At 47.4% G+C, this 12,971-nt stretch overlaps 1 protein-coding gene across 1 annotated transcript; it reads left to right on the forward strand.

The window, feature by feature from the left end:
* Window positions 1–317: 317 nt before the first annotated feature.
* Window positions 318–964, forward strand: cmlc1 (cardiac myosin light chain-1; the record flags this gene model as incomplete). The annotated part of the gene is made up of 1 exon (XM_084176410.1): window positions 318–964. The coding sequence occupies exon 1, from the start codon at window positions 368–370 to the stop codon at window positions 962–964; it is 597 nt and encodes a 198-aa protein (XP_084032536.1). The 5' UTR covers window positions 318–367.
* Window positions 965–12,971: the final 12,007 nt, after the last annotated feature.

Below are 12,971 nucleotides of genomic sequence, written 5' to 3' on the forward strand. Positions count from 1 at the left end.
ATCCTAATTTAACCCCAATGTGTAGGATTGTCGAGGGCGTGACAGCCTCTGTCACCTATTGTGTGTGTGTGTATATCAGGGGGTTGGATAAAAAGCAGAAGACAAATTTCCATCACGTGTGGACTAATAAATCTCTCTATCTTGACAGCTGCTGGAAACATTCCATTGTGAAGTGAACAGTAAGTTGTTCTATTTAAAGTTTCTTCCATTTATAGGCTTCAATGTACTGGTTTAGATAACCCTTATCTCATAGGCACTGAGAACAGTATAAAAGCTCTAGAGAGGCTTGCACAGTGTGCCCTGTATCACTCGTTCGCTCTCTCCTCACATCCACACACACTGACTTGGCAATAGGTATACTGGCAACATGGCCCCGAAAAAAGTGGAACCCAAGAAAGTAGAGCCTAAGAAACCAGAGCCCAAAGCAGATGCAAAGGCAGAGCCAGCAAAGGTCCCTGAACCTGAGCCTCCCAAGGAGCCTGAGGTGGACCTCAAGAGTATCATTCTAAATTTCACGCTGGACCAGATTGAGGAGTTCAAGGAGGCATTCACCTTGTTCGACGAGACGCCGATGGGTGAGATGAAGATCAGGTATGCCCAGTGCGGAGACCTAATGCGGGCCTTGGGTCATAACCCCACCAACGCTGATGTGCTGAAGCTGCTGGGCAAGCCCAAGGCTGAGGAGATGAACACCAAGCTGATGGACTTTGAGACCTTCCTGCCCATGCTGCAGCATATCTCCCGCACCAAAGAGACGGGGACCTTTGAGGACTTTGTGGAGGGTCTGAGAGTCTTCGACAAAGAGGGCAATGGCACGGTGATGGGGGCCGAGCTCAGGCACGTTTTGGCTACCCTTGGGGAGAAGCTGATGGAGAGCGAAGTGGACCAACTCATGATCGGACAAGAGGACTCAAGTGGCCACATCAACTACACCGAATTTGTCAAACACATCCTCTCTGCGTGAGCTGCTATTTCTTGAGTCACATCTTCCCTAGTAAAATGTTTCTCATTACAAATTCTACTTTACCATTGCCTGGCTCAAAGGACTGAATTGAACATGTATTGCCCTTTCTGTCTGTATGCTGAACAATGTTGATTCCTAAATAAAGCCATGCCCATTATTCTAGGTGTGTTCAGTCATTTTAGGAGAAATACTGTTTAAAAAGCAACGGTAGCAGTGGATACAAGCCTCCGTAGTTGGCTAGATTTGGTGATATACGGTCATTGCCGAGTAATACTGTTGAGCTGTTGAAACCCAATTAGTGTCTGATTCAAAACAAAATAAAACACAATACGTACAATCTATAAATACAGTATATGACACCAATTAGTAAGTGTGAGAGTTGGGTTTCTGAGTAAATCACAGGCTTCCTACAGGCACAGATCACACACAAGCTGCTTTCCAGAGCTCCAGGCTGATTGACACCCCACGTGTCACAACAAGTTCTAGGATTTGCTATATGTTTGAAGAGGTCACAATAGATCATAGGCCAGCATTCAATCCGAGGCACGTTGTAGACCCCTGTCGACAATTTGCCTTTTGAAGCCAAGGTCCCCACGTTCGCTGAGATTGCATTCACAATAAACACTAAAGATGCTGACTCAATTGGAAATTACCTTTTAATGTCAAGCGCTATACAATGCGCGTCAGATTGAAATTCATTGAATCCCAGCCACAGTTTCTGAATATACAGTGCCTTCAGAAAGTATTCACACCCCTTGACTTTTTCCACATTTTGTTGATTTAGAGCCTGAATATAACATTTATTAAATGTAGATTTTTTTTGTCACTGTCCTAAACACAATACCGCATAACGTCAAAGTGGAATTATGTTTTTCGAAAATTATTGAGTCAATAAGTATTCAACCCCTTTGTTATGGCAAGCCTAAATAAGTTCAGGAGTAAAGATCTGCTTAACAAGTCCCATAATAAGTTGCATGGACTCACTCTGTGTAATAATAGTGTTTATTAACATGATTTTTAAATGACTATCCCATCTCTGTACCCCACAGATACAATTATCTGTAAGGTCTCTCAGTCGAGGAGTAAATTTCAAACATAGATTCAACCACAAAGACCAGGGAGGTTTTCCAATGCCTCCCAAAGAAGGCCACCTATTGGTAGAAGGAAGCCTGTACAGAATACAAATATTCCTAAACATGCATCCTTGCAATAAGGCACTAATGTAAAACTGCAAAAAATGTGGTAAAGAAATTAACTTTATGTCCTGAATACAACGCGTTATGTACCACTCTTTATTTTTTCAAGCATGGTGGTGGCTGCATCATCATGCTGAGCACTTGTTGTCATCGGCAAGGACTAGGGAGTTTTTTTTGTTGGATAAATTAAACAGAATAGAGATAAGCACAGCCAAAATCCTAGAGGAAAACCTGGTTCAGTCTGCTTTCCAACAGACACTGGGAGACAAATTCTCCTTTCAGCAAGACAATAGCCTTGCGACATTTAATGTTCCTGGGTGGCCTAGTTACAGTTTTGACTTAAATCGGCTTGAAAATTGATAGCAAAACTACAAAATGGCTCTCTAGCATTGATCAACAACCAACTTGACAGAGCTTGATGAAATTTAAAAATAATAATGTGCCAATATTGTAATCTAGGTGTGCAAAGCTCTTAGTGTGTCACGAACGTTGAGAGACGGGTCGGACCAAGGTGCAGCGTGAAAAGCGTACATGTTTATTAAATCAAATAAACATTCAACAAAACAAGAAACAACGTAACGTGAAGTTCTCAGGCTATACACATACAAGCCTATCCGGAAACAAGATCCCACAACTAATGTAGGCAAACAGGCTACTTAAGTATGATCCCCAATCAGAGACAACGAGCGACAGCTGTCTCTGATTGGGAATCACACCCGGCCAAACATAGACACACAACCTAGAACTGAAACATAGAAATAGACTAACTAGAACGTAAACATAGAATATATAACATAGAAACTCACGCCCTGACCAAACCAACTAAAGACAACAGGCCTCTCATGGCCAGGGCGTGACATAGTGACTTACCCAGAAAGACTCACAGCTGTAATCGCTGCCAAAGGTGATTCTAATATGTATTAAATCAGGGGTGTGAATACTTACAGTACCAGTCAAAAGTTTGGACACACCTACTCATTCAAGGGTTTTTTCTACATTGTAGAATAACAGTGAAGACATCAAAACTATGAAAATACACACATGGAATCATGTAGTAACCAAAAAAGTGTTAAACAAATCTAAATATTTTTTGGATTTTTTGTTCTTCAAATTAGCCACCCTTTGCCTTGATGACAGCTTTGCACACTCTTGACATTCTCTCAACCAGCTTCATGAGGAATGCTTTTCCAACAGTCTTGAAGGAGTTCCCATATATGCTGAGCACTTGTTGGCTGCTTTTCCTTCACTCTGCGGTCCAACTCATCCCAAACCATCTCAATTGGGTTGAGGTTGGGTGACTGTGGAGGCCAGGTCGTCTGATGCAGCACTCCATCACTCTCCTACTTGGTTTATAGTCCCACTAAGCGCAAACAAGATGGGATGGCGTATCGCTGCAGAATGCTGTGGTAGCTATGCTGGTTAAGTGTGCCTTGAATTCTAAATAAATCACTGATACAGTGAGGGAAAAAAGTATTTGATCCCCTGCTCATTTTGTACGTTTGCCCACTGACAAAGACATGATCACTCTATAATTTTAATGGTAGGTTTATTTGAACAGTGAGAGACAGAATAACAACAACAAAAATCCAGAAAAACGCATGTCAAAAATGTTATAAATTGATTTGCATTTTAATGAGGGAAATAAGTATTTGACCCCTCAGCAAAACATGACTTAGTACTTGGTGGCAAAACCCTTGTTGGCAATCACAGAGGTCAGACGTTTCTTGTAGTTGGCCACCAGGTTTGCACACATCTCAGGAGGGATTTTGTCCCACTCTTCTTTGCAGATCTTCTCCAAGTCATTAAGGTTTCGAGCCTGACATTTGGCAACTCAAACCTTCAGCTCCCTCCACAGATTTTCTATGGGATTAAGGTCTGGAGACTGGCTAGGCCACTCCAGGACCTTAATGTGCTTCTTCTTGAGCTACCCCTTTGTTGCCTTGGCCGTGTGTTTTGGGTCATTGTCATGCTGGAATACCCATCCACGACCCATTTTCAATGCCCTGGCTGAGGGAAGGAGGTTCTCACCCAAGATTTGACAGTACATGGCCCCGTCCATCGTCCCTTTGATGCGGTGAAGTTGTCCTGTCCCCTTGGCAGAAAAACACCCCCAAAGCATAATGTTTCCACCTCCATGTTTGACGGTGGGGATGGTGTTCTTGGGGTCATAGGCAGCATTCCTCCTCCTCCAAACACGGCGAGTTGAGTTGATGCCAAAGAGCTCGATTTTGGTCTCATCTGACCACAACACTTTCACCCAGTTCTCCTCTGAATCATTCAGATGTTCATTGGCAAACTTCAGACGGGCCTGTATATGTGCTTTCTTGAGCAGGGGGACCTTGCAGGCGCTGCAGGATTTCAGTCCTTCACGGCGTAGTGTGTTACCAATTGTTTTCTTGGTGACTATGGTCCCAGCTGCCTTGAGATCATTGACAAGATCCTCCCGTGTAGTTCTGGGCTGATTCCTCAACGTTCTCATGATCATTGCAACTCCATGAGGTGAGATCTTGCATGGAGCCCCAGGCCGCGGGAGATTGACAGGTCATTTGTGTTTCTTCCATTTGCGAATAATTGCACCAAATGTTGTCACCTTCTCACCAAGCTGCTTGGCGATGGTCTTGTAGCCCATTCCAGCCTTGTGTAGGTCTACAATCTTGTCCCTGTGTCACGGTTTCGGCCGAGGCTGCTCCTCTTCCTTGTTCGGGCAGGCTTCGGCGGTCGTCGTCTCCGGAGTACTAGCTGCCACCGTTCTATGTTTCATGTTCGTTTGGTTTTGTCTCTTTGTAACACCTGTCCCTTGTTTGTGTTTGATTATGTCCCCTATTTAGTTTCGTTTGTTTGGGTCAGGTGTTATGCGTAATTGTTGATTGTCAGACTGCCTCTGTATGGTATATTTCTCTCGTTGTCGCTTGTCCCGAGAGTTCGCACTACGTGCGCTGTTCTTGTATATTTCGCACTGTGTTTTGTGCGTAATTGTTTTGCGCCACCCGGTTGGGTTGGCGACTATTGTTGTTCACGTGTTTTTGAACGTTACTAAAAGACGGTTGAAGTCATCCTGGTTCCTGCGCTTGATTCCTTCCACTCATCTACACACACCACTCTGACAGAATTACGCATCATCCATGGAATCAGCAGGAGCGACCGCGCAACCAGCCGGGATGGAGGAACGTCTTCGTGGGCAGGAGGATCGTATTAACCAGGTCTGTCATGCCTTGGAGGGGGTGATGAACACTCTTCACCGATGGGAAACCAGCGGGGTACCCACGCCCCACGAGCCGAACCATCCCCATCGGCCAGTCCTCCTGCCTCATCTCCGGAACCCAGTGGGATTCGGCTCTCGCTCCCGAGGGCGTACGACGGCTCCACTGCCGGGTGTCAAGGGTTCCTGCTGCAAGTGGAGCTCTACCTCGCCACCGTACACCCAGCGCCCTCGGGACACGAGAGCGTCTCAGCCCTCATCTCCTGTCTCACCGGCAAGGCGTTGGAGTGGGCCAACGCCGAATGGAGGAGAATGGACGCCGCTACCACTAACTATGCGGAGTTCTCCCGCCGCTTCCGTGCTGTGTTTGACCATCCACCAGAGGGGAAGGCGGCGGGGGAGCGTCTGTTCTACCTCCGACAGGGGATGAGGAGCGCCCAGGACTTTGCCTTGGAGTTCCGGACCCTAGCGGCCGATGCAGGGTGGAATGAGGGGCCCATATCGACCACTTCCGCTGCAGCCTCCGGGAGGACGTCCAGCGAGAGTTGGCGTGCAGGGACACCTCGTTGACCTTTGACCAGCTTGTCGACATGGCCATTCGGCTGGATACCCTGCTCGCCACCCGTGGACGTCCCGGGGGGGGTTCGCCCATTCCACTCTCCAGCACCTCCGAGCCGAGCCCTATGGAGCTCGGGGGTGCTGGCGCTAGGGAACGGAGGAGTAGGAACCCGAGGGGGCCCGTTCCCTGCACTAACTGTGGCCGTGGAGGGCACACCGCGGCTAGGTGTTGGGGAGGGTCCTCCGGTGAGGGAGAAGGCAGGTCACGCATTGGGGGTTCCCCCCAGGTGAGTAGGCGCCCTACTTACCCAGAGCTTTCTGTCGTGCACCTAACCTTGCCTGTTTGTTTTCCACAGGTTGCACCTCGTTCCCAGCATAAGGCGCTGGTAGATTCAGGCGCAGCTGGGAATTTTGTAGATCGCCAGTTCTGTATAGAGTTAGGGATTCCCCTCCTTCCAGTTGATAAGCCTTTTCCCGTTCATGCCCTAGATAGCCGTCCGTTAGGGTCTGGGTTGATTAGGGAGGTCACAGCACCCCTTCAGATGATGGCGCAGGGGGGTCATGAGGAGATAATTCAGCTCTATCTGATTGACTCCCCTGCGTATCCGGTAGTGCTGGGTCTTCCCTGGTTGATGAACCATGACCCTACTATTATGTGGCGACAGAAAGCTCTTAAAGGGTGGTCTGCCCAGTGTGAGGGGCGGTGTCTGGGTGTTTCCATAGGGGCGACCTCGGTGGAAAGTCCGAATCTAATGACAGCACTGCATATTCCCCCCGAGTATGAGGATTTGAAACTGGTGTTTAGTAAGACTAGGGCGGCGCAGCTGCCGCCTCATAGACGGGGGGATTGTGCGATAGATCTCCAGTCAGGAGCAGCTCTCCCGCGGAGCCATGTGTATCCCTTGTCTCAAGAGGAGAGGAAGGCAATGGAGACGTACATCGCTGAGTCTCTTAGACAGGGATACATACGGGCCTCCACTTCACCCGCTTCCTCAAGTTTCTTTTTTGTGAAGAAAAAGGATGGAGGTCTGCGCCCGTGTATTGATTACCGCGGTCTCAATCAGATCACAGTGAAGTACAGCTATCCACTTCCTCTGATTGCGACTATGACGGAGTCACTGCACGGTGCGCAGTTCTTTACAAAATTGGATCTCAGGAGCGCATATAACTTGGTGCGCATTAGAGAGGGCGATGAATGGAAGACAGCGTTTAGCACGACTTCCGGACACTACGAGTATCTAGTCATGCCATATGGGTTAATGAATGCTCCCTCAGTCCTCCAATCCTTCGTCGATGAGATTTTCCGGGACATGCAGGGACAGGGAGTAGTTGTGTACATCGACGACATTCTGGTGTACAGTCCTACCCGTGCAGAGCATGTAGCCCTGGTGCGCCGAGTATTGAGGAGGCTGTTGGAGCATGACCTATATGTCAAGGCAGAGAAATGTCTGTTTTTTCAGAAGTCGGTCTCCTTTCTGGGTTACCAGTTGTCTGCGTCAGGGGTGAAGATGGAGGTAGACCGGGTGTCAGCTGTGCGTAATTGGCAGACCCCAACCACTGTGAAGGAGGTGCAACAGTTCTTGGGTTTTGCGAATTATTACCGGAGATTTATCCGGGGTTTTGGACAGGTGGCAGCTCCCATAACGTCTCTGTTAAAGGGGGGTCCGGTGCGCTTGCGGTGGTCAGCTGAGGCGGACAGGGCATTTGGGAGACTGAAGGACCTGTTTACCTCGGCGCCGGTGTTGGCGCATCCAGATCCCTCTTTACCGTTCCAGGTAGAGGTGGACGCGTCAGAGGCCGGGATAGGGGCCGTTCTTTCCCAGCGTTCTGGCACTCCACCTAAACTCCGTCCCTGTGCGTTTTATTCAAAGAAGCTCAGTCCGGCGGAGCGGAATTATGACGTAGGAGACAGGGAGCTGTTAGCCGTGGTACAGGCCCTAAAGGTGTGGCGGCATTGGCTCGAGGGGGCTCAACACCCTTTCCTCATTCTAACTGACCATCGTAACCTGGAGTACATCCGGGCAGCTAGGAGACTGAATCCTCGCCAGGCCCGCTGGACTATGTTTCTAGCCCGGTTTGTGTTTAAGATCACATACATCCCTGGGTCCCAGAACGGGAAGGCAGATGCTCTGTCTCGGCGGTATGACGCGGAGGAGAGGTCCGTTGAGCCCACGCCCATACTACCAGAGTCTTGTCTGGTTGCACCGGTGGTGTGGGAGGTTGATGGCGAGATCGAGCGGGCGTTACGCACCGACCCGAGTCCTCCACAGTGTCCAGTGGGTCGGACGTACGTTCCGCTCGAGGTACGCGATCGCCTCATTTGTTGGGCTCATACGTCCCCCTCCTCTGGCCATCCGGGTATCGGCCGGACAGTGCACTGCCTTAGCACGAAGTACTGGTGGCCAACGTTAGCTAGGGATGTGAGGATTTATGTCTCCTCCTGTTCGGTGTGTGCCCAGTGTAAGGCGCCCAGACATTTGCCCAGGGGTAAGTTACAACCCCTGCCTATTCCACAACGACCCTGGTCCCACCTCTCGGTGGATTTTGTTACCGACCTTCCCCCCTCACAGGGGAATACTACCATCCTGGTCGTTGTGGATCGGTTCTCGAAGGCCTGTCGTCTCCTTCCCATGCCGGGTCTACCCACTGCCCTACAGACCGCAGAGGCTCTGTTCACCCATGTCTTCCGGCATTACGGGGTACCCGAGGATATAGTGTCTGACCGAGGCCCCCAGTTCACCTCCAGAGTGTGGAGAGCATTTATGGAACGGTTGGGGGTTTCGGTAAGCCTTACCTCGGGTTACCACCCGGAGAGTAATGGGCAGGTTGAACGTGTGAACCAGGATGTGGGTAGGTTTCTGAGGTCATACTGTCAGGGCCGGCCGGAGGAGTGGGCGAGATATGTGCCCTGGGCCGAGATGGCACAGAACTCTCTTCGCCACTCCTCCACCCAACTAACCCCTTTTCAGTGTGTATTAGGGTACCAGCCGGTTCTGGCACCATGGCATGAGAGCCAGATCGAGGCCCCCGCTGTGGATGAGTGGGTGCGGCGCTCGGAGGAGACGTGGGACGCTGCACACGTCCATCTGCAGCGTGCCATACGTCGACAGAAGACGAGCGCCGACCTACACCGCAGTGAGGGGCCAGTGTACGCACCTGGAGATCGAGTCTGGCTCTCAACCAGAAACCTGCCCCTCCGCCTGCCCTGCCGGAAGCTGGGTCGGCGGTTTGTGGGGCCCTTTAAAGTCCTGAGGAGATTGAACGAGGTGAGTTACAGGTTGGAACTACCTATTGATTACAAGAATATTAACCCCTCGTTCCATGTGTCTCTCCTCAGGCCGGTGGTAGCTGGTCCACTCCAGGACTTTGAGATTGAGGAGACTCCTCCACCCCCGTTGGACATCGAGGGGGCTCCGGCGTACACCGTGAGGTCCATCCTTGATTCGAGACGCCGGATGGGGGGTCTTCAATATCTCGTGGAGTGGGAGGGGTACGGTCCGGAGGAGCGGTGCTGGGTGCCAAGGAGGGACATATTGGACCAGTCCCTGCTGACCGAGTTCCATCGGGGTCATCCTGCGCGCCCTGCTCCGCGTCGTCCGGGTCGTCCCCGAGCCCCGGGTCGGCGCACGGCTGGAGCCGCGCGTCAAGGGGGGGGGGTACTGTCACGGTTTCGGCCGAGGCTGCTCCTCTTCCTTGTTCGGGCAGGCTTCGGCGGTCGTCGTCTCCGGAGTACTAGCTGCCACCGTTCTATGTTTCATGTTCGTTTGGTTTTGTCTCTTTGTAACACCTGTCCCTTGTTTGTGTTTGATTATGTCCCCTATTTAGTTTCGTTTGTTTGGGTCAGGTGTTATGCGTAATTGTTGATTGTCAGACTGCCTCTGTATGGTATATTTCTCTCGTTGTCGCTTGTCCCGAGAGTTCGCACTACGTGCGCTGTTCTTGTATATTTCGCACTGTGTTTTGTGCGTAATTGTTTTGCGCCACCCGGTTGGGTTGGCGACTATTGTTGTTCACGTGTTTTTGAACGTTACTAAAAGACGGTTGAAGTCATCCTGGTTCCTGCGCTTGATTCCTTCCACTCATCTACACACACCACTCTGACACCCTGACATGCTTGGAGAGCTCTTTGGTCTTGGCCATGGTGGAGAGTTTGGAATCTGATTGATTGATTGCTTCTGTGGACAGGTGTCTTTTATACAGGTAACAAGCTGAGATTAGGAGCACTCCCTTTAAGAGTGTGCTCCTAATCTCAGCTCGTTACCTGTATAAAAGACACCTGGGAGCCAGAAATCTTTCTGATTGAGAGGGGGTCAAATACTTATTTCCCTCATTAAAATGAAAATAATGTATAACATTTTGGACATGCGTTTTTCTGCATTTTTGTTGTTGTTATTCTGTCTCTCACTGTTCAAATAAACCTACCATTAAAATTATAGACTGATCATTTCTTTGTCAGTGGGCAAACATACAAAATCAGCAGGGGATCAAATACTTTTTTCCCTCACTGTAGTGTCACCAGCAAAGCACCCCCACACCATCACACCTCCTCCTCCATGCTTCACAGTGGGAACCACACATGCGGAGATCATCTGTTCACCTACTGTGCGTCTCACAAAGACACGGCGGTTGGAACCAAAAATCTCTAATTTGGACTCATCAGACCAAAGGGCAGATTTCCACCAGTCTAATGTCCATTGCTCGTGTTTATTGGCCCAAGCAAGTCTCTTCTTCTTAATGTTGTCCTTTAGTAGAGGTTTCTTTGCAGAAATTCGACCATGAAGGCCTGATTCACCCAGTCTCCTCTGAACAGTTGATGTTGAGATGTGTCTGTTACTTGAACTCTGTGAAGCATTCATTTGGGCTGCAATCTGAGGTGCAGTTAACTCTAATGAAGTTATCCTCTGCAGCAGAGGTAACTCTGGGTCTTCCTTTCCATTGGCGGTCCTCATGAGAGCCAGTTTCGTCATAGCACTTGATGGTTTTTGCGACTGCACATTAAGAAACTTTCAAAGTTCTTTAAATTTTGCGGATTGACTGACCTTCATGTATTAAAGTAATGATGGACTGTCGTTTCTCTTTGCTTATTTGAGCTGTTCTTACCATAATATGGACTTGTTTTTTTTTACCAAATAGGGCTATCTTCTGTATACCACCACCTCCTTGTCACAGCACAACTGATTGGCTCAAACGCATTAACGCAAACGAAATTCCACAAATTAACTTTTAAGAAGGCACACCTGTTAATTGAAATGAATTCCAGGTGACTACCTCATGAAGCTGATTGAGAGAATGCGAAGAGTGTGCAAAGCTGTCATCAAGGCAAAGGGTGGCTACTTTGAAGAATCTCAGATATAAAATACATTTTTATTTGTTTAACACTTTTTTTGTTACTACATGATTCCAAATTTTTTATTTCATAGTTTTGATGTCTTCACTACTTTTCTACAATGTAGAAAATAGTAAAAATAAAGAAAACCCTGAAATGAGTAGTTGTGTATTTCATTTTCAATACATTTGCAAACATTTCTTGCACTTTGTTTTCACTTTGTCATTATGGGGTATTGTGTGTAGATGGGTGAGAAAAATATATATTTAATCCATTGTGAATTCAGGCTGTAACACACCAAAATGTGGAATAAGTCACGGGGTATGAATACTTTCTGAAGTTACTTTACTTAACTTACTTACTTTAGTTAACTTACTTATCTGCTGCTTCTTTGGTGATAAATAACATTGTAAATTGCATGGACAAAAGGCAGCATTGTGCTGCCCTTTTCATAGACCTGTTGAAGGCTTTCGACACTGTTGACCATCCATTATTAATTTGTAGACTGTCTGAAATTGGTCTGGGTCAAGCAGCCTAGTAGACATACAAAATTGTAACATACACCTGTATGCAGATGGCACTGTTGTGTATGCTATCGCCCCCATGGTTGGCCAGGCTCTTTCGGAGCTTCAGAAAGCCATTGTTGAACTGAAATTGGTACTTAATGCAGGTAAAACCAAGTATGTTAATTTCCAATTCAACTAGAAATGTGTCTGATGATTTATGCATCAGACCAATGGTGCCCTCATTCATCATGTCCCCACTTATAAATATCTGGGGATCTGGATTGACGAAACACTATCTTTTGAAAAGCATATTGATGAGTTTGTTAAGAAATTTAAAATGTACTTATTTTACAGGAATAGGTAATAATAATATGAATACATGTATTACATTTGTAAAGCGCTTTTCATTATACAGAATAATCTCAGTGCATAAGGTCATGCCTTTCGTTAAATTGTAGAAAACAAATAATTCAGTAGATTCCAGCTTTGGACTATGGTGATATCATCTATATGAATGCAGCTGCCACTGTATTGAAGCCATTGGACGCAGTTTATCATAGTGCACTACGCTTTCTTACGGGTGATATGTTCAGCACACATCACTGTATTATGTATTAGAAAGTAGGCTGGCCCTCTCTTAAGTCTTGTAGATCAATGCACTGCTGTCTTTTTGTTTATAAAGCCCTTGTGTAAACTTCCGCCATACCTTACTTCATTGTTAAATGACAGACATACGAGTCACCAGACCCGATCACAGGGATGGCTAACTCTAGAGATCCCATTGATCACTACAAAATCACTACAAAATTCAGTTTTTTTGTGCCCGTATATATGGAATGATCTGCAGAGCTCTCTGCACCTTGATGATCTGGTGCCTCTAGGACAATTCCAGCTGTTAATGAAGGACCTCATTGTTGAGGAATGTGTTTGTTATTAAATTGCTTGCAGTATTGTATGTTTTTAATACGTTGTATGTTTGAATGTTGTAAATGTAATAAATTGTGTTCATGCAGGGCTCCCTTGAAAAAGAGGCCTTGGTCTCAATGGGACTCCCTGCTAAAATAAAGGTTAAATAAAAAAATAAAAAAATATGGCTGTGGTCTAAAGTAGTGCAATATATAGGGATATGGTGCCATTTGGGATGCGCAAATTGACTACCCAGTGAGCAAAATTAGTTTGTAATAATGTATTGTCTCATTTTGGAGTAACTTATATATTTTAA

The sequence above is a fragment of the Coregonus lavaretus genome (assembly GCF_964263955.1).
Source record: "Coregonus lavaretus genome assembly, chromosome: 14".
NCBI classification, from domain to species: domain Eukaryota; kingdom Metazoa; phylum Chordata; class Actinopteri; order Salmoniformes; family Salmonidae; genus Coregonus; species Coregonus lavaretus.